Below are 27,108 nucleotides of genomic sequence, written 5' to 3' on the forward strand. Positions count from 1 at the left end.
ATTTGCATGGTAGAATATTTCTCAATCATTAATAACCTAATTGATATCATGCCAAGGCATGTAAGTGCGGAGATTTCTGCAGATGGTACTTATACTCCATACTGGATAAGTCAATATGTTTTGAAAAAATTATTTCCATTGTTTTCATCATTTGCATATCAGTGACATGTCTATTGATCCTGCTGTTTCTATAACTCCACAACTTTTCCTTCTTGGTGTTGCAATTTCTATGCTGAGGAGTGTATTTTCCGAGGGCAATGACAGTTTCTGTAGACATATAATATGATGATACATTTAAGTGCTTTTGCATTTCCGTAACCATTAAATATTCAGCTGTTTTCACTTTTTTATGCTTTCTTCCTACCTACTGTTGTATTCCCCACGACAAGTGGAGCTTTTGGATATTGTACTTTTAAATGCAGTAACTCCCGGAGACTGGCCGGTGAATACCAGGTTATGCGTTCTCCTCGGAATATCAGCTCCTTCTTGATCTCATTGTCCATTAACTGCAGATTAGAAAACATAATACATATATATTTTAGGCCATGTTCACACCATCCTTTTTTTAATGCGGAATCGCCGCGATTTTCCCGCTGCGGGTCCGCAGCTGTTTTCCATGCCTATGGAAAACAGGAACTGCTGTGCCCACATTGTGGAAAATCCCGAAAAAAGACGCGCTGAATAGCTGCGGTAAAAAAGAAGTACCATGTCACTTCTTTTTGCGCAACTGCAGCGGTTCTGCACCCATAGACCTCCATTGTGAGGTCAAACCCGCAGTAAAACCCGCAGATGAAAAAAATATCTGCGGGTTTTCTGCGGTTTGTGGTGCAGATCCGCTGCAGTGTGGCTGCCCCCCCGTGCCCCAATCCCACCCCCCCATGCTCCGATGCCACCCCCCTGTGCTCCGACGCCCCCCCCCGTGCCCTCATCTCCCCCCCTTATACTTACCCGGCCTCCCGGTGTCCGTCCGTCCGTCTTCTCCCTGGGCGCCGCCATCTTCCAAAAGCCGGCAGATTCGTTCCAAAGTGCATTTTGATCACTGAGATATAATCTATCTCAGTGATCAAAATAAAAAAAATAGTAAATGACCCCCCCCCCTGTTATGATAAGGTAATTCAGTACCACAATGGACATAGAAATCAGAGCACATACAGTGACCTGACAATAACCCAAAAACATAGAACGAGCTCTGAGACGTGGGAACTCTGCTGACCGCAATCCCTAATCCTCTCCAACCACACTAGAGTCAGCCGTGGATTGCGCCTAACGCTCCCTATGCAACTCGGCACAGCCTGAGAAACTAGCTAGCCTGAAGATAGAAAATAAGCCTACCTTGCCTCAGAGAAATACCCCAAAGGAAAAGGCAGCCCCCACATATGACTGTGAGTTAAGATGAAAAGACAAACGTAGAGATGAAATAGATTTAGCAAAGTGAGGCCCGACTTTCTGAACAGAGCGAGGATAGGAAAGGTAACTTTGCGGTCAACACAAAACCCTACAAACAACCACGCAAAGGGGGCAAAAAGACCCTCCGTACCGACTAACGGCACGGAGGTACACCCTCTGCGTCCCAGAGCTACCAGCAAGCAAGAAAAACCAAATAAGCAAGCTGGACAGAAAAAAATAGCAAACAAAATAACAAAAGCGGAACTTAGCTATGCAGAGCAGCAGGCCACAGGAACGATCCAGGAGGAAGCAAGTCCTATACTAGAACATTGACTGGAGGCCAGGATCAAAGCACTAGGTGGAGTTAAATAGAGCAGCACCTAACGACTTCCCCACATCACCTGAGGAAGGAAACTCAGAAGCCGCAGTACCACTCTCCTCCACCAACGGAAGCTCATAGAGAGAATCAGCCGAAGTACCACTTGTGACCACAGGAGAGAGCTCTGCCACAGAATTCACAACAGTACCCCCCCTTGAGGAGGGGTCACCGAACCCTCACCAGAGCCCCCAGGACGACCAGGATGAGCCATATGAAAGGCACGAACAAGATCGGGAGCATGGACATCAGAGGCAAAGACCCAGGAATTATCTTCCTGAGCATAACCCTTCCACTTAACCAGATACTGGAGTTTCCGTCTTGAAACACGAGAATCCAAAATCTTCTCCGCAATATAACACCCCCTCCACCAAAACCGGGGCAGGAGGATCAACAGATGGAACCATAGGTGCCACGTATCTCCGCAACAATGACCTATGGAATACGTTATGGATGGAAAAAGAATCTGGAAGGGTCAAACGAAAAGACACAGGATTAAGAACCTCAGAAATCCTATACGGACCAATGAAACGAGGTTTAAACTTAGGAGAGGAAACCTTCATAGGAATATGACGAGAAGACAACCAAACCAAATCCCCAACACGAAGTCTGGGACCCACACAGCGTCTGCGATTAGCGAAACGTTGAGCCTTCTCCTGGGACAAGGTCAAATTGTCCACCACATGAGTCCAAATCTGCTGCAACCTGTCCACCACAGTATCCACACCAGGACAGTCCGAAGACTGAACCTGCCCTGAAGAGAAACGAGGATGGAACCCAGAGTTGCAGAAAAACGGCGAAACCAAAGTAGCCGAGCTGGCCCGATTGTTAAGGGCGAACTCAGCCAAAGGCAAAAAGGACACCCAGTCATCCTGATCAGCAGAAACAAAGCATCTCAGATATGTTTCCCAGGTCTGATTGGTTCGTTCGGTCTGGCCATTAGTCTGAGGATGGAAAGCCGAGGAAAAAGACAAGTCAATGCCCATCTTACCACAAAAGGCTCGCCAAAACCTCGAAACAAACTGGGAACCTCTGTCAGAAACGATATTCTCTGGAATGCCATGTAAACGAACCACATGCTGGAAGAACAATGGCACCAAATCAGAGGAGGAAGGTAATTTAGACAAGGGCACCAAATGGACCATCTTAGAGAAGCGATCACAAACCACCCAAATGACTGACATTTTTTGAGAGACGGGAAGATCTGAAATAAAATCCATAGAGATATGTGTCCAAGGCCTCTTCGGGACCGGCAAGGGCAAAAGCAACCCACTGGCACGAGAACAGCAGGGCTTAGCCCGAGCACAAATCCCACAGGACTGCACAAAAGAATGCACATCCCGCGACAGAGATGGCCACCAAAAGGATCTAGCCACTAACTCTCTGGTACCAAAGATTCCAGGATGACCAGCCAACACCGAACAATGAACCTCAGAGATAACTTTATTTGATTATCTATCAGGGACAAACAGTTTCTCCGCTGGGCAACGATCAGGTTTATTAGCCTGAAATTTTTGCAGCACCCGCCGCAAATCAGGGGAGATGGCAGACACAATTACTCCCTCTTTGAGAATACCCGCCGGCTCAGATAAACCCGGAGAGTCGGGCACAAAACTCCTAGACAGGGCATCCGCCTTCACATATTTAGAGCCCGGAAGGTACGAAACCACAAAGTTAAAACGGGCAAAAAACAGCGACCAACGAGCCTGTCTAGGATTCAACCGCTTGGCAGACTCGAGATAAGTCAAGTTCTTATGATCAGTCAAGACCACCACGCGATGCTTAGCTCCTTCAAGCCAATGACGCCACTCCTCGAATGCCCACTTCATGGCCAGCAACTCTCGATTGCCAACATCATAATTTCGCTCAGCAGGCGAAAACTTCCTGGAAAAGAGGGCGCATGGTTTCATCACCGAGCAATCAGAACTTCTCTGCGACAAAACAGCCCCTGCTCCAATCTCAGAAGCATCAACCTCGACCTGGAATGGAAGCGAAACATCTGGTTGACACAACACAGGGGCAGAAGAAAAACGACGCTTCAACTCTTGAAAAGCTTCCACAGCAGCAGAAGACCAATTGACCACATCAGCACCTTTCTTGGTCAAATCGGTCAATGGTTTAGCAATACTAGAAAAATTGCAGATGAAGCGACGATAAAAATTAGCAAAGCCCAGGAACTTTTGCAGACTTTTCAGAGATGTCGGCTGAGTCCAATCTTGGATGGCTTGGACCTTAACAGGGTCCATCTCGATAGTAGAAGGGGAAAAAATGAACCCCAAAAATGAAACCTTCTGAACACCAAAGAGACACTTTGATCCCTTCACAAACAAAGAATTAGCACGCAGGACCTGAAAAACCGTTCTGACCTGCTTCACATGTGACTCCCAATCATCCGAGAAGATCAAAATATCATCCAAGTATACAATCAGGAATTTATCCAGGTACTCTCGGAAGATGTCATGCATAAAGGACTGAAACACTGATGGAGCATTGGCAAGTCCGAATGGCATCACTAGGTACTCAAAATGGCCCTCGGGCGTATTAAATGCAGTTTTCCATTCATCGCCTCGCTTAATACGCACAAGATTATACGCACCACGAAGATCTATCTTGGTGAACCAACTAGCCCCCTTAATCCGAGCAAGCAAATCAGATAACAGCGGCAAGGGGTACTGAAATTTAACCGTGATCTTATTTAGAAGGCGGTAATCTGTACAAGGTCTCAGCGAACCATCCTTCTTGGCCACAAAAAAGAACCCCGCACCTAATGGCGACGATGACGGGCGAATATGCCCCTTCTCCAAGGACTCCTTCATGTAACTCCGCATAGCGGCGTGCTCAGGCACAGATAAATTAAACAGTCGACCTTTTGGGAATTTACTACCAGGAATCAAATCGATAGCACAATCACAATCCCTATGCGGAGGTAGGGTATCGGACTTGGGCTCATCAAATACATCCCGGTAATCAGACAAGAACCCTGGAACCTCAGAAGGGGTGGATGACGAAATAGACAGAAATGGGACATCACCATGTACCCCCTGACAACCCCAGCTGGACACAGACATGGATTTCCAATCTAACACTGGATTATGGACTTGTAGCCATGGCAACCCCAACACGACCACATCATGCAGATTATGCAACACCAGAAAGCGAATAACCTCCTGATGTGCAGGAGCCATGCACATGGTCAGCTCGGTCCAGTACTGAGGCTTATTCTTGGCCAAAGGCGTAGCATCAATTCCTCTCAATGGAATAGGACACTGCAAGGGCTCCAAGAAAAACCCACAACGCCTAGCATACTCCAAGTCCATCAAATTCAGGGCAGCGCCTGAATCCACAAATGCCATGACAGAATAAGATGACAAAGAGCAGATCAAGGTAACGGACAAAAGAAATTTTGACTGTACCGTACCAATGGTGGCAGACCTAGCGAACCGCTTAGGACAATCAGAGATAGCATGAGTGGAATCACCACAGTAGAAACACAGCCCATTCTGACGTCTGTGTTCTTGCCGTTCAACTCTGGTCAAAGTCCTATCGCACTGCATAGGCTCAGGTTTATGCTCAGATAATACCGCCAAATGGTGCACAGATTTACGCTCACGCAAGCGTCGACCGATCTGAATGGCCAAAGACATAGACTCATTCAGACCAGCAGGCATAGGAAATCCCATCATGACATCCTTAAGGGCTTCAGAGATACCCTTTCTGAAAATAGCTGCGAGCGCACCTTCATTCCATTGAGTGAGTATGGACCACTTTCTAAATTTCTGACAATATACCTCTATCTCATCCTGACCCTGACACAGAGCCAGCAAATTTTTCTCTGCCTGATCCACTGAATTAGGTTCATCGTACAGCAATCCGAGCGCCAGGAAAAACGCATCAATATTACTTAATGCAGGATCTCCTGGCGCAAGAGAAAATGCCCAGTCCTGAGGGTCGCCACGTAAAAAAGAAATAATGATCCTAACTTGTTGAACTGGGTCACCAGAGGAGCGAGGTTTCAAAGCCAGAAATAGTTTACAATTATTTTTGAAACTCAGAAATTTAGTTCTATCTCCAAAAAACAAATCAGGAATAGGAATTCTTGGTTCTAACATAGAATTCTGAACCACAAAGTCTTGAATATTTTGTACTCTTGCCGTGAGCTGATCCACACATGAAGACAGACCTTTAATGTCCATCGCTACACCTGTGTCCTGAACCACCCAAATGTCTAGGGGAAAAAAAAGGCAAAACACAGTGCAGAGAAAAAAAAAATGGTCTCAGAACTTCTTTTTTCCCTCTATTGAGAATCATTAGTACTTTGGGCCTCCAGTACTGTTATGATAAGGTAATTCAGTACCACAATGGACATAGAAGTCAGAGCACATACAGTGACCTGACAATAACCCAAAAACATAGAACGAGCTCTGAGACGTGGGAACTCTGCTGACCGCAATCCCTAATCCTCTCCAACCACACTAGAGGCAGCCGTGGATTGCGCCTAACGCTCCCTATGCAACTCGGCACAGCCTGAGAAACTAGCTAGCCTGAAGATAGAAAATAAGCCTACCTTGCCTCAGAGAAATACCCCAAAGGAAAAGGCAGCCCCCACATATAATGACTGTGAGTTAAGATGAAAAGACAAACGCAGAGATGAAATAGATTTAGCAAAGTGAGGCCCGACTTTCTGAACAGAGCGAGGATAGGAACTTTGCGGTCAACACAAAACCCTACAAACAACCACGCAAAGGGGCAAAAAGACCCTCCGTACCGACTAACGGCACGGAGGTACACCCTCTGCGTCCCAGAGCTACCAGCAAGCAAGAAAAACCAAATAAGCAAGCTGGACAGAAAAAAACAGCAAACAAAATAACAAAAGCGGAACTTAGCTATGCAGAGCAGCAGGCCACAGGAACGATCCAGGAGGAAGCAAGTCCTATACTAGAACATTGACTGGAGGCCAGGATCAAAGCACTAGGTGGAGTTAAATAGAGCAGCACCTAACGACTTCCCCACATCACCTGAGGAAGGAAACTCAGAAGCCGCAGTACCACTCTCCTCCACCAACGGAAGCTCATAGAGAGAATCAGCCGAAGTACCACTTGTGACCACAGGAGAGAGCTCTGCCACAGAATTCACAACACCCCCCCTTTTGTCACCCTCATAGGTAGGGACAATAAAAAAATAAAGATTTATTTTTTCCACTAAGGTTAGAATAGGGGTAGGGTTAGGGTTAGGGGTAGGGTTAGGGGTAGGGTTAGGGGTAGGGTATTTTCAGCCATTTTAACCCTAAAAACTTCCTAGAAAACACACAGACTCTGCATAGAAAACTGTATTAAAAAACGCACTAAAAAACGCATCAAAAAACGCATCAAAAAACGCACCAAAAACGCATAAAAAAAAGGACCTGCGTTTTCTGCCAAGAGCTGCGGTTTTTAGTCCTGAAAAAAAGGAGGGAAATCAGGAACGTGTGAACATAGCCTTAATGTTCACTCTTTTCTCACAAGTGTTGTATTTTTATGCCACGTTTCTGTTTCTTAATTAGAACCATATACTCTTATTTATAGTCTGTAAATGAACATTAAATATACAGGAGCAGTAAATCTACAAACAAATGTTTGAATTCCCTTGCATTCATCTAGCGTGATATTATATGTGAGGCCAATGACATGTAAAAACGAGGCCTAATACAAACTATTTTTTAATCTTCACTGACTTGCAGTTATCGACTCGCTATTGATGCTCCCTCAGAGCTTTCTTTACCCTCTGTTGACACTGGATCAGTCCTCCAGTAGTTCTGATGCTGTCGTTTGAGCATGTGCAGATGCACCCAATAACCCTGTCTAATATGAGACCCCAGACACTCGCATGGCATTCTCATTGATATGACAGCTGGGTGGTAGCACAGCTCAGCTATGCTATACCAGCAGGAGGGAGCATGCTCTGAGGACCCAACTGATACCAGCTGAAGATGCAAAACAGCAATAAAACTACTGAGTGCTGAAAAATTTAAAAACAGAGAAAAAAATACAGTAGAATACATTAAACTTGCTAAAGATCAAGATTGTATAAGTGGAGATAACACAAGACAAGAATCTCCACATAAAAAGGAGGAGTGCATCAAAAATGCATAAATTATCTGTGCAGAAGTGCAAAAACAAAGACCAAAGAAAAAACACGGCAGTACCAAAGTCAATGAATAGTGTATAAATGAGTCAAATAGTAAGGTTAGCACGAAGCTTAGCAGGTCAGATAGAGGCAGACCTCATATCTTCTATCTGCTCACTGGGCTGGGGATATTACCGTTTGGATTTGTCCATGCTAGCTACAGTATTTTACAGCCGCCATATTTAGCTTGCATCCCTCTCGCGCTTCCTTTTCAGTATTTTGATTTATTCCATCACAGTTTTGTCTTTTGTTATTCTCCTTTGTCACTTCCCTTACTATATGACTGATTGATATCCTATTGGTTCACATTGGTACTGCATTGGTTTTTCTTTGGTCTTCATTATTGCATTTTTGCACAGATGATTTCTACATGTATGAGGTCCTTCTCTTTTTTTATAATGCAGATTCTTGTCTTATCTCCAGTTGCACATTCTAACCCTTTGGCCAGTTTTAATCTGTTTTTTTTTTCCAATGAAGATTATATTTCCATTTCTATTTCTTCCAGTACTCAGTAGTTTTGTTGGTGTTTTGTTGATAACTCACTGGAGGGTTAAAGGTCACCATTGGCATTTCTTGTAGGTATTTATCATCTACAAATGAAACTAAGTTTTTGCCTAATTCATGAACAACAAATTCATCTATTGACCCTGTCTAATAAAACAGCCCCATATACTCTCACTTTATCCTCAGTGATCAGCTCCTCTCTGCAATGCTCAGCTCTGGATGAATGAGCATGATCATACTCTTGAAGATTCCACTGGAGAGAGAACTAATGACACCCCCCGCCCCCACCCCATCTACTTCATGAAAAACAGATAGACCTAATTACAGTGTCTAACAGCACTGGCCCTAGACATCCTCCCTCCCTCTATATCCTGATCGCACTGACTGTCAGGTTGTAACACAGCTCTTTGAGCTGTGCATGTAGAAGAGAACGTGATAATACTGGGAAAATCTAAATAAGCCATCAAAAAATGTGTTGCTTGCAAATAGTAATGTAATATAGCAGGATTAATCACTGCATTCAAAAGTATCAATGGTCACCTCATTCCTATCAATAAAACTTGGCCATGCTCCTGTCTTTTCTTCCTGTATACTACTAGAACATCCAAGGCCAGATTGTAAGTAGGAGAGAAATGTGTATACAGTCATGGCCAAAAGTATTGACACCCCTGCAATTCTGTCAGATAATTCTCATTTTTTTCCTGAAAATGATTGCAAACACAAATTATTTGGTATTATTATCTTCATTTAATTTGTCTTAAATCAAAAAACACAAAAATAATTGTCCTGAAGCCAAATTGGATATAATTCCACACCAAACATAAAAAAGGGGGTGGACAAATGTATTGGCACTGTTCGAAAAATCATGTGATGCTTCTCTAATTTGTGTAATTAACAGGACCTGTAACTTACCTGTGGCACCTAATAGGTGTTGGCAATAACTAAATCACACTTGCAGCCAGTTGACATGGATTAAAGTTGACTCAACCTCTGTCCTGTGTCCTTGTGTGTACCACATTGAGCATGGAGAAAATAAAGAAGACCAAAGAACTGTCTGAGGACTTGAGAAACCAAATTGTGAGGAAGCATGAGCAATCTCAAGGCTACAAGTCCATCTCCAAAGACCTGAATGTTCCTGTGTCTACCGTGCACAGTGTCATCAAGAAGTTTAAAGCCCATGGCACTGAGGCTAACCTCCCTAGATGTGGACGGAAAAGAAAAATTGACAAGAGATTTCAACGCAAGATTGTGCGGATGTTGGATAAAGAACCTCGACTAACATCCAAACAAGTTCAAGCTGCCCTGCAGTCCGAGGGTACAACAGTGTCAACCCGTACTATCCGTCGGCGTCTGAATGAAAAGGGACTGTATGGTGGGAGACCCACTTCTTACCCCGAGACATAAAAAAGCCAGGCTGGAGTTTGCCAAAACTTACCTGAAAAAGCATAAAACATTTTGGAAGAATGTTCTCTGGTCAGATGAGACAAAAGTAGAGCTTTTTGGGCAAAGGCATCAACATAGAGTTTACAGGAGAAAAAAAAGAGGCATTCAAAGAAAAGAACACTGTCCCTACAGTCAAACATGGCGGAGGTTCCCTGATGTTTGGGGTTGCTTTGCTGCCTCTGGCACTGGACTGCTTGACCGTGTGCATGGCATTATGAAGTCTGAAGACTACCAACAAATTTTGCAGCATAATGTAGGGCCCAGTGTGAGAAAGCTGGGTCTCCCTCAGAGGTCATGGGTCTTCCAACAGGACAATGACCCAAAACCCTCTCTTTTTTATAACGTGAATTTCTTTTTTTGTTCTTTTGTTCTGTCTCTCTCTCTCTCATTCTAGCTCGTCGCTCATTATTTCTTTCACTTGTTCTTTTTTTTTTCTCTCTACCTCTATCATCGAATTATATATTGAGCCTTATCTATCCCTAACAAGAAGCACGTGTAATAGCAGAGAGAGGGGCCTGAAGCATTGAGGAGAAGCAGTGTGCCACTGGCAAATATAGTTTTAGAAGGAACGAGTAGAACGGCTGATTCAGTTCTGTCAAGAAAGGTGTATCGAGGGGGATAAAAGGTTGAAAAAAGACAAAAAGGTACAAGAAATTAACTTTACACTAGCCTTGTATATTACAAATAGTCATGCATGTGCTTTGTAAAAAAAAAAATTGTCATTTTGGGAATAATCTATTAAAGGGGTTGTTTGTGGAGACATAATACTGCTCAATGTATTAATTTATGTAAAAAAATGCACTTAGTAGTTAACATACATGATCAAAGTTCTTGTAAGGGCAGAAATATTGCATGATGAGGCTCTTTTCACAAACTTTTTGGATATTACGGCAGCACCAGGTAATGAAGGGCTGCCAGCCTGACTTAGTCACATTGGGGTGCCATCATTCAAGTGAATGAAAGATTCATGTGATTACTGACATCCCATAATTAAAGGACAGGAAAATGTCTTACTTTATCAACAGGAGATATTACTAAAAGACTAGTAAACTTGCTTCCATGTAGTCCTCCATATTCATGAGCTCTGTATAACTCCGTCCCCACGACAGATTGGAAGCTTTCTGCCTATGCACAGTATACAGAAAGCTTTCAATCAGTGATGGGGTAATACAAAGCTCAGCATTCAGAAAACTGGTAGATCTGCAGCAGATAAAACAGATTGTATCAAAACTACAGCAACCAGCAAAGATACATCACTGGAACCAAGATCTCTCCCTCTACCTTACGCTCCTCTCACATGGGGTAGCAAAAACCTGATGATAGATTTCCTTTAAGGTCTGGAAAGGTGACACAACAGTGATTTAGGGAAAACTGGGGGATGTTGGGTATAATAGTCAGCATGCAATAAAAAACTAAAGCCGCAACTCATCATTTGTGTTTTTTATCTTGTAATCTGTGTTGCTAGATTCTTCAGAATTGTGTATGTGGGCTGATGAATTTTGCAAAAAATCAAAGACGCTCATATTTTAGTCTTTTAGCTTCTTTCAAACCTTTTATGTTTTAAAGCCACATGATCATTTTAAATATTGCACTTTAGTTATCAACTACAGAAAAATTACACAAATTTTGATCTCCAATGGAGTACTGAAGTACAACTGCACAAAAAATTAGCAACCTTTCTAAAAGCCACAAATAATGTATTAGGCTAAAACATCTGAATAAACAAAATCCTAACCACAATGCTGAACAATAAAAAAAGCAGACAAAGACAAGTAAAGTAAACTTAAAAAAGCACCATTTAAATAAGGAATAAGGCACAAATGCAAAAGTCACCATTAAATAAGGATATAGGAGTATCAAAATGTGCAATTTTTTTCTATGTAATACCTACAGGATGCTGAATAATAAGTTTTGATTGTATTTTGAACTTATTTTTTTAAACACCTTCATGGATATCTGTTCTAAGAATATGTCTACATAAACAAACCACGGGTCTGATTCATTTGCCATTTTTTTAAATAGTGGATGCTTTCCTGAAACGGAAAGTACTTGCAAGCAGCATAATACAAAGAATAGCAGGTTTACCCAGAATCCTTTGCAGTAGGCGGAGCTATGCAAATCATCTCTTTCCACCCCTGTCTAATCCACAGCGCTTGGAACCGCCAAGCGTGCAATGCTGCGGATTAGTTTCTAAATTTACACAGCCAACCAATTCCTACCTGTGGACACGTGTTTCGGGCTTTAGGCCCTCATCAGCACAGGGCTGGAATTGGTTGGCTGTATGGAGTGGGGCTCGGTGAGCAAGCGATACATACATGCTAGCCACGGATTCTGGGTAAACCTGCTATTCTTTGTATTATGCTGCTTGCAAGTACTTTCCGTTTCAGGAAAGCATCCACTATGTATTTCCTTTAAGTAGAGGGCTTTTCGGTCTCTTTCGTCCCGCTACATTTAGCCCAACTTGGGTCTCTCCCTAAGGTGGCTAGCATGTATGTATCGCTTGCTCACCGAGCCCCACTCCATACAGCCAACCAATTCCAGCCCTGTGCTGATGAGGGCCTAAAGCCCGAAACACGTGTCCACAGGTAGGAATTGGTTGGCTGTGTAAATTTAGAAACTAATCCGCAGCATTGCACGCTTGGCGGTTCCAAGCGCTGTGGATTAGACAGGGGTGGAAAGAGATGATTTGCATAGCTCCGCCTACTGCAAAGGATTCTGGGTAAACCTGCTATTCTTTGTATTATGCTGCTTGCAAGTACTTTCCGTTTCAGGAAAGCATCCACTATGTATTTCCTTTAAGTAGAGGGCTTTTCGGTCTCTTTCGTCCCGCTACATTTAGCCCAACTTGGGTCTCTCCCTAAGGTGGCTAGCATGTATGTAGCATTTTTTTAAAGTCACTTTTCTGTTTCAGCCTTCTGGTATTCACTGATGTTTTTGGTGCCAAATTCATCAAAATGGCACATGCGGTTCAAGCATTTGTAGCAAAATAAAAAATTCATGTGATTTTCTTCTTTACGCTGTTCTGCGACTTTTTGTGGCTCCAAAAATATTGACAAAATAACGGGCCTGTATAAAATCATTTCAGGGGGTTCTTTTTAAAAAGTTACAATTCATGAATCAGGGAAAAATACTTGGAAACAAAAAAAGTCCCACAATGGCAATAATTTAAAACAAACAGAGGGGGGCAGTAATAAAACAGGCTTTTAAGAAAAGTGTAAATTAAAAGAAGAATTAGACGCAAACGACAAACAGATGAAAAACACCAACACGTAGAAAAGAACAAAAGCAATAATGAATCGGGCCCTAAGGACATAGACGATATTAAGAGAGGATTATCACATTTCAAGATGGATGCCAGTAAAGATTTGGCAATAGACAAACAGGATATTGTGGAAAACAAGCGGATATGAAGGAACCAGACAATAGACTATGCATGATGAAATAATCACTATGACATCACACAGAACTTATAACATTAATCACAATATTGCACATGTGGTGAGGTCCTTTACTTTTTTCCTCAGTATGGGTACATGGACAAGTGTAAACTACAGAAGTCACTGTGAATAGTAGGAATACTTCTTACTATTAGTTCAGGTGGAAAGATCAGTTCTTGGCTTGGGTCAAAAGGCAGGAAGTTGTCTTCTTTAAACAATCCTGTGCAAACCTTTAAGAAAAAAAGTACACAAATACAAATTATGGCCGAGTCCCAGATTTCCAGAAGAAGTTCTCTACTCATCAAGAACAAGAACAACCTGTTCCATTGCTACTTCTCACTGTCTATGGTGGCTCTAAACGAGGGGTGGGGAAACTCAGGCTCCAGGGCCATTTAAGATCCTCGTTGACCTTTTATCACGCCCCTGAGCAGATTCTCAGGGACCGCATTCTTGGGCAGGGAGCTGTATTTTGATTAGAACCAGCTCATTAATTTCTTCTTGCTCTGAGATAGCACACATGCAGTGTTGACTACTGAACACTGAAGGGCATGCAATGGAAGATTACATCCTGACACCAGTGCCAGAGTCAGGATGTACTTTGTGGGCAGGGTTTCTACGGCCCCCAAAGGATGGTATAAATATCAAAATGGCCCTTGGCAGAACAAAGATTCCCCAACCCTGCTCTAAACCTTCTTAACTGAAGTACAGGAATTAAAATATACTTCTAAGTTACAAGGAATAATGACTCAAAATAAAGATAATTAAAACATCAATGGAAACTTCATTATATTGTGAAGGTTTTACCATTCTCCTTTCTTGTCTCACATATTTTTTCATCAATTGTACCATGTGAGCAGAGTCCTCGCTCCTTTTTGTATCTGTTCTGATTTTATGTATTTTTCTGTAATATCTTTATTGCATAAGTCCCCTCTAAAAAGTGCTGCAGAATATGTTGGTGCTATAGAAATAAAAATTTATTATTATTATAAGGTGTTTAAATAATGAACAAAACTTACATCTCCTGAACCTGAATCATGATCTTCATTGAGGCCATTGACTCCATTACTCTTGTTTGTGTCGCCATTGACATAACAAGCTCCATTCTCTTTCAGCTGACAGCAATCTTCTCTCTTTAAAAACAAGATCATGTAACTTATAAAATGGAAAATAGATATTGTAATAACATTTTGATAACTTCTGAGGCATGTGGTGGGGTTTTACTAAGAATACCGACAATTTTTTACCCCTGTTTTTATATTTGATTAGGCTCTGTTCATGTAATGTGAGAGCCTTCCCTGATGTATCATTCCAACAGATGCTCCAATGTATGTCACTGTATAGCCATACACCCTGAAGAGTTTCATGTATTTTGGGCTTGTGACTTTCATGTTTGTAACTACCAAACGATTTGTAAAACCAATAAAGTATTTTGTTAGCTAGAAAAACCAATGTAAAATACTTTAATGTTCAAAAAGACAAGTATTCTAAGAATATTATCTTTATTAACTTAAAGGGAATTTGTCACCCCCAAAATCGTATATGAGCTGCGGTCACCGGCGCCAGGGGCTTATCTACAGCATTCTGTAATGTTGTAGATAAGCCCCTGATGTATCCTGAAAGATGAAAAAAAAAGGTTATATTATACTCACCCGGGGGCGGTCCTGCTCCGATGGGTGTCGCGGTCCGGTCCAGGGCCTCCCATCTTCTTACGATGACGTCCTCTTCTTGTCTTCCTGCCGCGGCTCCGGCACAGGTGTACTTTGTCTGACCTGTTGAGGGTAGAGCAAAATACTGCAGTGCGCAGGCGCTGGGCCTCTCTGACCTTTCCCGTCACCTGCGCACTGCAGTACTTTGCTCTGCCCTCAACAGTTCAGATAAAGTACGCCTGCCCTGGAGCCGCAGCAAGAAGACAAGAAGAGGACGTCATCGTAGAAAGATGGGAGGGATAGAGGGCTGTGTTGGGGTCACAGTTGGGGGATCAAACTCTGTTGGGGTCACCATACTTAGCAGGAGGAGTTGAGGTGGGGTACAATAGGGTCATCACACTGTGCGTGTGGATGGTACTGCGGAGAAATTCACTGTGGGGGTATCATACAGAGTTTGTGTGGCTATTTTGGGTGCAATGAATGGGGAATCTAGAACTTCATTAGGAGGACAATTACTTTGTAAAGGCTGGAAAGTTATGAGATTTGCTCTTCTGTGACCCCGCTGAATATTAATTATTTTTTGTTGTTGGGTGAGGGGGAGGTGGGGCAATTAGAATTTCTGCTATGGGGCCCCATGATTTCTATGTATGCCCATGACGAACATGTCTGCTTTAGTAAATACTTGTATTCTTTATTATGTGGAGGTGTATTTAACTGGGTCTCTGATCTTTATGTAAGGTATCACATAGGCCAGAGACGTGCCAATGTTTGGACACATAAGTAAGAGAAAGCTCTATGAGGGGTGCACAAACTCCTTTATGTAGGTTCTGTTCAATTGTTTACTTACATTACAGAAAGTTCTGCATCCATCAACTATTGGTCGATATCCAGTACAGCGGCACAGATTACCTAATAACAAAACACATGAGTAAACAAAAGATAAAATTCACCTTCACCCCTTTGACTGAAAGATAGCTACAAATGTCTTGTGTAAAATCATCGTACCTGGTGCCCTCCATTTTCTCCTAGTTCTAAGATGACAACATTTCACGACCTTAACCATCTCCTCACAGGACAGGAAAAGCAATGGAGGTGTGGTTTAGAGTGACCGCTGCAATCCCCAGGTTGAGCACAATCTTAGAATCAGGACAAATGGAACACCATTCTGAGAGGTGGCGGCAGCGGGAAGCAGATGGAGGGCACCAGGTACGGTGACCATACATGAGAGATGTATATTCACTTTTTAGTCTGACGGCGGTGGGTGATTTTAACCCTTTAACAAAATATGGCATAACTGTATGTCATTGCTAGAATTCCCATGTGTGTATGGGGCTCAAGAACAGAACTGTCTCAACATGAGATAGATGTTGGCTATATTAAGAAGAGCAAAGGAAATCCAGCTCCCACAATCCAGTAATAAATTCTTTATTCAGAATTCCACGGAAAAAGAACATCACACAAGTGCAAAATATGCAACTCATTTCGGATCATAAGTGATTGTCATTTTTTCCCATTTTCTGTTACATTGTAAGGTAAAATGTATGCATCATTCAAAACTACAACTCATGCCGCAAAAAAAAAGTTCTAACACGGGAATGTCGACAGGAAGGAGGAAAAAAAGGTGTGTTCTCAAGTGTGAAGGTTATCTCGTATACACAAAATAAGGGATGACTTTCTGATTACAGGGTGTCTGATCCTGTAGCCCCAACAATTCTGAGAATGAGGGTGCACCATTGAGAATGAATGAAGTGGTTGTGCACATGTTCAACTACCTCTCCATTCAGCTGGGACGCTGGATGGATCTCAGGATGACTGGAAGCCACTGCGCTTGGACCCCCCAAAAAACGGAAAATTATCCCTTATAATGTGAATAGCGGATAGCTTTCAAACTAGGGGTTAAAAAAAGTATGTTTGCCCCTTAAGGGATCAATGTGTGCCAGCATTCTTGTCTTTACAAGCAGCTGATTGTTATCTAACAGATATTTTGTAGAGGCAGCACCCAGTGTGACATAACAGCTAATTCTATACCAGGCAGATCTTAGAGCAGGCCTGCGCTTCCCTGGGCACAATGCCACGGTATCGGTAACAGTAGGGACGGGGAAGAGATTTCAAAAAGGCCTCATTTAGACAGCCATGTTTCCAGTATGTCTTTTATCCATTTTTTCCATGGATACATGTACTGATTATAATTTATGGTGCTATTCACATGTCCGTGTTCTCCAACAGACCACGTGCCAGTGCAAAAATCACAGAGACATGTCAGTTTTTGCTATGAAATCTGAGATCAGCACGATATAGGGGCAGAGTCCCCACGTTTTCATAAAATCCGTTTTCTCTGCTGCAGATGTACCCTTTCTCTAAATGTTGCGCTTTGTATAACCCCGCCCACACCTGTGATTGGCAGCTTTACAATGTGTACACTGTGTAGAGTCATAAACCTGCCAATTAGTGGAGGGGGCGGGGTTACACAGAGCTCATGACTACATGGCAGCAAGTTTACTAGTCTTTTAGTAGTATCTCCAGGGATTTTATCAAAACTACAGTAAGCAGCTCAGTAAGTCACACATCACTGGATTAACTGTAAACATTATGCTGCTCTCAGATTGGGAGGAAAAAACCTACTGATGGATTCCTTTAATTAGAAGGAGTTACTTATCTGCTAATATGTAAACCAAGATTCCTTTCTCATTTAGTTATAGTTATTAAGGTTGAAGGAAGACTTTAAGTCCATCTAGTTCAATTCATAGCCTAACCTAATCGACGTCTTGAAAGAACAATGTAATCAGCAACATTACATTGTAAAAAAATAGTCTCGGGATGTCTCTTGCATTTTATACTGATGTAGAGCATAGGGCAGCACGCTGGCTCAGTGGTTAGCAGAGGAGCGCTGGGGTCCAAGGTGCAAATCCCACCAAGGTCAACATCTGCAAGGAGTTTGTATATTCTCCTGGTCTTTGCGTGGGTTTCCTCCCACACTCTAAAGACATGATGATAGGGAATGTAGATTGTGTGTCCCAATGTGGACAGTGATAATGATGCCTGCAAAGTGCTGTGGAGTTAATGGAGCTCTATAAGCGAGTAATATAAGTAGAATTTCTTGTTCTGATTTATAATTAACTTTTCACGTAACTGGCTGGACTTGTGTAATTAGTCAACTAAGAGGAGTAGTTATCTTCTGTCTACATCTGAGCTTGTCCTATACCACAGAGTTATGCTTGCACCAAAAGTGATAGCACAAGCCAGGTCTGGCTTGACGTGTGTAGTCCAACCAGCTGAGCATGAACATGAGATATAAACAGGGGTTTATCCGATGAACAAGCCTCCCCTTCCCTCCCCCACTTCTGTTTAGTAGTCCGTACAACAAACGAGGATCAGTCATAGGCTGGGGCCACGTGATTGTATGTTCTCTCAACTGTTGTTAATTCTGTTGTCAAGCTCCCTCCTGTGGTCGTGAATGGTACTTCGGCTGGCTCTGTCCATGGGCTTCCTTTGGTGGTTGTGAGTGGGGCTGCGGCTTCTGAGTTTCCTTCCACAGGTGACGAGGTTAATTCGTTAGCTGGCTGCTCTATTTAACTCCACTTAGATCATTGCTCCATGTCACCTGTCAATGTTCCAGTATTGGTCTTGTTCACTCCTGGATCGTTCTTGTGACCTGTCTTCCCAGCAGAAGCTAAGTTCCTGCTTGTTTTTCTCTTGTTTGCTGTTTTTCTGTCCAGCTTGCTATTTTGATTTTTGTCTTGCTTGCTGGAAGCTCTGGGACGCAGAGGGAGCGTTGCAGCAGATTTGGACTCATGTGGTGGACAATTTGACATTGTCCCAGGAGAAGGCTCAACGTTTCGCTAACCGCCGGCGCTGTGTGGGTCCCCGACTTCGTGTTGGGGATTTGGTTTGGTTGTCGTCTCGTTATGTTCCTATGAAGGTTTCCTCTCCTAAGTTTAAGCCTCGTTTCATTGGTCCGTATAAGATTTCTGAGGTTCTCAATCCTGTGTCGTTTCGTTTGACCCTTCCAGCTTCTTTTGCCATCCATAATGTATTCCATAGGTTGTTGTTGCGGAGATACGTGGCGCCTGTGGTTTCATCCGTTGATCCTCCTGCCCCGGTGTTGGTTGAGGGGGAGTTGGAGTATGTGGTGGAGAAGATTTTGGATTCTCGTATTTCAAGACGGAAACTCCAGTACCTGGTCAAGTGGAAGGGTTATGGTCAGGAAGATAATTCCTGGGTCTTTGCCTCCAATGTTCAGCCTGCCAATCTGGTTCGTGCGTTTCATTTGGCTCGTCCTGGTCGGCCTGGGGGCTCTGGTGAGGGTTCGGTGACCCCTCCTCAAGGGGGGGGTACTGTTGTGAATTCTGTTGTCAAGCTCCCTCCTGTGGTCGTGAATGGTACTTCGGCTGGTTCTGTCCATGGGCTTCCTCTGGTGGTTGTGAGTGGGGCTGCGGCTTCTGAGTTTCCTTCCACAGGTGACGAGGTTAATTCGTTAGCTGGCTGCTCTATTTAACTCCACTTAGATCATTGCTCCATGCCACCTGTCAATGTTCCAGTATTGGTCTTGTTCACTCCTGGATCGTTCTTGTGACCTGTCTTCCCAGCAGAAGCTAAGTTCCTGCTTGTTTTTCTCTTGTTTGCTGTTTTTCTGTCCAGCTTGCTATTTTGATTTTTGTCTTGCTTGCTGGAAGCTCTGGGACGCAGAGGGAGCGCCTCCGCACCGTGAGTCGGTGCGGAGGGTCTTTTTGCGCCCTCTGCGTGGTCTTTTTGTAGTTTTTTGTGCTGACCGCAAAGTTGCCTTTCCTATCCTCAGTCTGTTCAGTAAGTCGGGCCTCACTTTGCTAAATCTATTTCATCTCTGTGTTTGTAATTTTCATCTTTACTCACAGTCATTATATGTGGGGGGCTGCCTTTTCCTTTGGGGAATTTCTCTGAGGCAAGGTAGGCTTTATTTTTCTATCTTCAGGGCTAGCTAGTTTCTTAGGCTGTGACGAGTTGCATAGGGAGCGTTAGGAGCAATCCACGGCTATTTCTAGTGTGTGTGATAGGATTAGGGATTGCGGTCAGCAGAGTTCCCACGTCTCAGAGCTCGTCCTATATTATTAGTAACTATCAGGTCATTCCGTGTGCTCTTAACCACCAGGTCCATTATTGTCCTAACCACCTGGTCATAACACTCAACCAAGAGAATCAAATTGATTATGTTAATGACACGCCAATCAAACGCTGATTAGAGTTTGCTCGTAGTGTCAGCTTAGTTCGATTTCATTCCCTCAGTTGAGAGAATCGGAGAACAAAATGTCTCCATCTTCTCCATTGTGTGAGTCGGTGGAAATAGTCCTGCACTCAGATGATAAGCGAGTACAGTCCGATGATTTCCACACACCTACAAGTGAACTCATCACTCAGACTTGAATGGGTGCACATGATCTGATTTGCGGAGCCAAGCCAACATGAGAAAAAGACCCCAGATCTGCACTGCCCCATAGAATAACACTGGTCCGAATGCTATCCTATAAAACATCAGATAGTCCGATGAATAAGTCGTGTGAACGAGTCCATACAGCAATTATTTAGCTTTACCTAATAGGAACGAAAATCAGATGTTACCATTGTCATCATACCTCCGAGTGCTTCATTTATCTGCTGCATGGTGGGTTGTGGATGGTTCCTCAGCAAGCTGTACATAGACATCACCATCCCAGGAGTACAGAAACCACACTGAGAACCATGAGCTTTTGCTATTCTTTCCTGTAGGTAATATTTACTTTGATATCAACAACAATGTAAGTGATCAGACAGAAATGCACAATACTTTATATAAATAGGCTAAGCATTACATTTTATATAGGTTTATTTAAAAAAAATGCAATTGTGAGGATATTAAAACAATAAATAAGGCAGGCTTCACACGAGCGTTCGGCAGAGCTGCGGATGGCAGCCTTCTTCCTCCATGAAGCCACGCCCACTGCCGTGCCTCTTCCTTCAGCTCCGCCTACGTCTGCACGCGTCCTGCGTACCCTATCTTTAACATTGGGTACGCAGGCCATGCGGATGTATGCGGATGCCTCCGCATGCGTCGTCTTGACGCTGCTCTGACCTACGTCAAACGCAACATGTTAGGATTTTGTTGCGGTCGGCGCAGCTTCAAAATGAAGCATGCTGAGGCATCCGCATACATCCACATGGCCTGCGCAGCCAATGTTAAAGATAGGGTACGCAGGATGCATACCGACGTAGGCGGAGCTGAATGAAGAGGCGCAGCAGTGGGCGGGGCTTCACAGAGGAAGAAGGCTGCCGTCTGCAGCCCTGCCGAATCCTAGTGTGAAGCTAGAAAAGAGATACTCAGATACCAGAACCCTGTCTGGAATGTAGATGGCCGGGATGCCAACCATTCAGACGTTTCTGGACAGCCCATAAAAATTAGCACTTTTTTACCCTGTCCATAAACTAATTTTGATGCTTTCATGTTATTGCTCACAGTGAATGCAGCTAATGTCTTTATATAAGAACTATGGCTTGTAGACATATATCATGTAAAATACTAACGATTTATGATGGCTTTTCTAAGGTGTCTGAAACAACATGTAGGCTATCCACGATTTTTGAGAACGTGTCCGAAATAATAAAACAATTATGTTGGCAAAAGTTGTAGGTAGGTATCTATTCTTTGTTGTTTTAAAATCACCGTATGCTAAATTTGTATATTAAAAAAAAAATCAGTGGACAAAAGTTATTTAAATTACTTTATAGCCTAAGATTATATATAGTATTTATTTAATACACCTAATTAATTATTCCCTCATGGATCCACCGTTATCAGTATATGCTCTTGTGACGCTCAGTCTCAGACAAGCCCTTATACTCAGGGTTCTCCGATGAGTCGCTCAAGCTGGGACAACACCTCAACTCTACTTTATGAGCTCTCTTTCCTGTATCTGTGACTGGCTGAGCAGTGCACAGTGGGACGGATCCACAGCTTTAAACAGGACCTTTCACCATTTTTTTCCTGTTGAACAGGACACACAATGTAATAGTGACTGCAGATAGGAATAAAACATTTTTTCCTGCCTTTCCATTGCGGAGATATAAGCCATCAAAGCATTTGGCATCTAATGAGTTCACTTTTATTAAAGTCCAAGTTGGTGCCAGTTTTCACTGGGGGCGTGTATTTCTTCTCCCAATATGATTTTGACTAATCATAAGCAGACAACGACAGCAAAAAAAGAACACGCTCCAATCATATCTTAGATCAAATTTCTCAGTGTATGGTATGCATGACAGACAGCCCTGATCTCCTGGTCTAACCTTGGGCATGATTAGTAAGCACAGATAACTAACACTTTTCAGATAAGGACCCTGTGGGATGAAGGGCAGAATAGCCGAGTTTAGCTGTGTCTAGTAATGAGCGAGTGTACTCGTTGCTGTATGTTCTCCCCGTGTTCCCGTGGGTTTCCTCCGGGTACTCCGGTTTCCTCCCACATTCCAAAGACATATACTGATAGGGAATTCAGATTGTGAGCCCTGTCGGGGACAGCGATGATAATGTGTGCAACCTGTAAAGCGCTGCGGAGCATGTTAGCGCTATATAAAAATAAAGATTATTATTATGTAATCAAGCTGGCTCCTAGCTGTAAATCATTCAGCTGCCGCGATGAAAACTAAATCTCTGGGCAGTCACAAATACTTGGAGATCACCCGAGCTCGCTCGGGAAAACCCGTGCAACGAGTACACTCGCTCATCACTAACTGTGTCACATTACAAACCTTTCTATTAGGTCTCCTCTTCTCATAACATTGTCAACTTTACTGTACTGCCCCTCCCCATCACTGCCTGTTTGAAGATGAAAGCTAAAAGTGTCAGAATCACACTTATATCTGTTGTGCTCAACTTGTAATCAATCTGCATTGAGGTCAGAGCTAGGTGTCATTATATCTCATACAGGAGTAATCCAGATCAGTCAGGTTACTCTTGTGTGAGATGTAATGACAGCCCATATCTCACTCAAGAGTTGCTTCAGCACAGCAGAGATAAGTGATCAGGAGAGCTGATATAAGTGTTTGGAATGTGACACTGCTAAACTCAGCTGCACCTCCTCTCCCCCCATATTGACTCATGTAGAAGGTTAATCTATGGTGGGGGCATGTTCTTATTTCCTTGGGTGTTGCCGCCTGCTTATGATTGGTCCACATCATACAGGGAGAGGGAGTACAGTGAAAACTGTGTGATAACACCTACCTGGTCTTTTAAAAAGTTAACTGATTAGGTGCCAATTACTTTGATTGCTAATACTATATCTCTGCAACAGAGAGGCAAAATTAAAAAAATCAAAAATCAAAACATTCTATTCTACTCTGCAGCCACTGTTACTTTGTGTGTCCAGTTCAACATGAACAATTTGGTGACAGTTCCTCTGTAAATCACGAGCATGGCTCACCCCACGTGCAGCTAGCTAGTAGAAAGATGCACAGATAGATGCACTATATAACACATATATTGTTTGATCATAGACCAACAAGCTCCTGATGAATAATGGCATTGAATGAAAAACTGTATAGGGTTTTTAATAGGTCTGACAGGTAGTGAATATTTAAGGAAAGCCTTTCAGCTGCCCTATTTCCCCCAATACCGTCACCATCTTTTATTTACCCTATATCTACTTTGTAACAAGCCCCTTTTCATGGCTTTATTGTTTCTTGATTTACAATAAAATACATTTTAAAAATGTGCTTGCGATATGCTAGTTAGTGGGTGAGTAGTTGTGGGGGTTTTTATTTTCCCTGACTAAGGTCGGGGTCACACTTGCGAGTGCAATGCGAGAAACTCGCACGAGCCTCTCGGATCAATACCAGGCACTGCCGCCGGCACTCGGGAACGGAGCGTGGGTGCATGTATTTCTATGCAGCTGAACACTCCGGTCCTGAAAAATAGGGGGTCAGTTACTGTCTCAGATTGTCCATTGAATGATTTCACTTTACATTGTTCATAAGCTGTATTAATAATAATAAACAAACAAAATAAGGTATAAAGTTATTAAAAAACAAACAAACAAAAAAGTCAATCCTTTGAACCTAATGCCAATACAGTTATAAAAAGGTCCTTGTGACATTTACTATATGCTTATTGTCTCAGCTTTTACTCCTGGTTCACCTTTGAACTACCGTAAATGTTATAGTTTAACTGTAATCTACATAAAGGTTGGAGTGTGCAGGTACAGTCTCCACTTCTGATGAGTCATTGTCATCCTCAGCAACATTCACACTCACATATTCTGTGACACTTCAATCTTTAAACCTATAGTGCCATACAGGGTAAAAAAAGAATTAACTTGTTTAAAAATCTATTAAAAATTAGTAAACTGACATTCTACACACAAATTAAGGGTGAGGGTCAATTTGACCAAAGTCAGTGGAGTGAAGAATGTCCACTTACTCATTTTTAATGGATTATTAAAAGGAGGATTACATTTTAACCTTCACAGTGCTGTATTTTTTTCACTTCAAGAGATCCAACTGCAAGCAACATATAAAGAAGCATTCTTCCTCCTACATCCATCAAAGTTTTTATCTTCTTAATATATTGCAATCATCACATTATATAGCACTGGGCAATTACAATTGCTCATTTTTCCTTTCTACCCAGCTAATTCTTCTCTTTCCTCTGCTCTATGTGGAATTAGGAAGTCCCTTGTCCCTGCAATTATCATTCCCCTCTTCAACTTCTGACTCAGCTGCTTCCTCTTCCCTCGTCATTGACTTTTGCTTCGATTGATGAGTCATACAGGGAAAATAGACCTCCTGTTTCTACACAGAGCTTAGAAGGATTTAGCTAGTCAGTTTTTAATCACGTAATGTCACAGACCTATTGGAAAACAGAAGAATTAAGTAGGTAGAAAGGCAAATGAGAAATTGCAAGAACACAGTGTGACTTAAAGTAATATGATCATTGCATTATATTAAGAGGATACAAATTTTGATGGGAGTGATTCTTTAAAACATGATAGGCGATTGCAGCAAATAAATATAATATGGATTTTGTTGTACTTTATACTCAATTTGCATTCTGAGTGGAAGAAGAATGTAATACCGAGTAAATGGAAATAAAGTAACCAGGGACGTAACGACCGTGATGGCAGCCGTCGCCTCTGCGACAGGGCCCTGGCAGGTAAGGGACCTGCCAATGCCAGTACAAACTTCAACTGGATGTACATCCTCGAATCCACATCCACCTGAAGTGTATTGCGCCACACAGATCCATTGAGTATGTTTGAGACAATACACGCTGCCGGCCAATCTGGGGGCAGCAGCTGACGTGCACGTGACAGGACTCATGGCAGTGACATCATGCTCTCCCATAAAACGGCTTCACAAGAGAACACCGTGCGTCAGGTGAGCAAAGGGAAGGAAAGTATTTATTTATTTGAAAAAAAAAATCAGTGGCCATACTAGTACATGGGTGACTATGGGATGTGGATTATACTTTACTAGATGGCAGCCCGATTCTAAAGAATCGGGAGTCTAGAATCCATATATACTTTATTTATTCAAATGTAAGAATAATACAATTAATAAATAATAGTAAGAAAGAACAAAAAATGGCTGCACTCACCAGCTCTTGACAAAAGTTCAAAATTGGTGTGAAAATGTCACTGAACCACTTCACAACTAAATATATATAGTTTTGGTAAATGGTATTATCATTTTTTTGACGAAATTCGGCAGGAGCTTGAAGAGCAACGTCACTGGGCCCGCCTCCACGCAGTAGAAACTTGCTGTGAGGTAAAAATTCAAAAATCACACCAAAATGGCGGGCGGAGTGTGTCACAGTACGGCACGTTTCTGATTGGTCGCTCGCAGCAGGCGGCAACCAATCAGACACTGGACACTGTTGACGTCACTTATCTCCGGACATTAGCTCCGGACATTAGCTCCGGACATTAGCTCCGCACATTAGCTCCGGACATTAGCTCCGGACATTAGCTCCGGACAAAGCCACGGAAGTTGGCACAAATTGCAGGAAGTAGTATTCTAGGCAATTAATCTCCGGACATTAGCTCCGGACATTAGCTCCGGACATTAGCTCCGGACAAAGCCACGGAAGTTGGCACAAATTGCAGGAAGTAGTATTCTAGGCAATTATATATTAGATGGATGACTACTATGTCAGTGCATTATATTTTATGGGTGACTATGGGGGTGCATTATATTTTATTTTATGGATGACTATGGAGGTGTAATATATTTTATGGATGACTATGAGAGTGCATTATACTTTATGGATGACTACTATAGGGTGCATTATATTTTATGGGGGTGCATTATAATTTATAGATAACTACTGTAGGGTGCATTATATTTTATGGATAATTATAAGAGTGCATTATACTTTATGTATGACTACTATGGGGTGCATTATACTTTATGAATGACTATTGAGGTGCCTTACACTTTATGGATGACTATGGAGTGCATTTTACTTTATGGATGACTAAGGGGTGAGCTTTATACTATATGGAGGATTATGAGCTGTGCATTATACTATATGGATGACTAAGGATTGTGCAATATATTATATGGAGGACTATAGGATGCATTATACAATATGAAGGAACATCGAGATTGCATTATATTTCTTCTATGGAGCCCCACAATTTCTACGTGGTGAGTATAATGGTTTATTTTATTCAGTACGTTAAAGAACAGCGGCAGAACGGGGACATACCAAGATAGGTGATATATATACCAGGATGGGGTCCAGGGTAATGGACATATACCAGAATGGGTAATATTTATGCTAAGATGGGGCTAAGATGAGGGACATATATACCAGGAATGGGTGTATGTATATATATATATATATATATATATATATATATATATATATACACAGTGGGGCAAAAAAGTATTTAGTCAGTCAGCAATAGTGCAAGTTCCACCACTTAAAAAGATGAGAGGCGTCTGTAATTTACATCATAGGTAGACCTCAACTATGGGAGACAAACTGAGAAAAAAAAATCCAGAAAATCACATTGTCTGTTTTTTTATCATTTTTTTTGCATATTATGGTGGAAAATAAGTATTTGGTCAGAAACAAAATTTCATCTCAATACTTTGTAATATATCCTTTGTTGGCAATGACAGAGGTCCAACGTTTTCTGTAAGTCTTCACAAG

At 42.4% G+C, this 27,108-nt stretch overlaps 1 protein-coding gene across 1 annotated transcript in view; it reads right to left on the reverse strand.

Moving 5' to 3' along the window:
• LOC138644803 (aldehyde oxidase-like) overlaps nucleotides 1-27,108 on the reverse strand; it is a 145,202-nt gene that overhangs the window by 90,309 nt on the left and 27,785 nt on the right. The window contains exons 5-9 of the mRNA XM_069733622.1: nucleotides 20,561-20,687; nucleotides 15,802-15,863; nucleotides 14,325-14,438; nucleotides 13,458-13,538; nucleotides 365-506 (exon numbers count right to left, since the gene is read on the reverse strand). Coding sequence (XP_069589723.1) covers nucleotides 365-506; nucleotides 13,458-13,538; nucleotides 14,325-14,438; nucleotides 15,802-15,863; nucleotides 20,561-20,687 — 526 coding nt within the window. The remainder of the gene's footprint in view (nucleotides 1-364; nucleotides 507-13,457; nucleotides 13,539-14,324; nucleotides 14,439-15,801; nucleotides 15,864-20,560; nucleotides 20,688-27,108) is intronic.

Source organism: Ranitomeya imitator, chromosome 7 (genome assembly GCF_032444005.1).
Source record: "Ranitomeya imitator isolate aRanImi1 chromosome 7, aRanImi1.pri, whole genome shotgun sequence".
Taxonomy (NCBI): domain Eukaryota; kingdom Metazoa; phylum Chordata; class Amphibia; order Anura; family Dendrobatidae; genus Ranitomeya; species Ranitomeya imitator.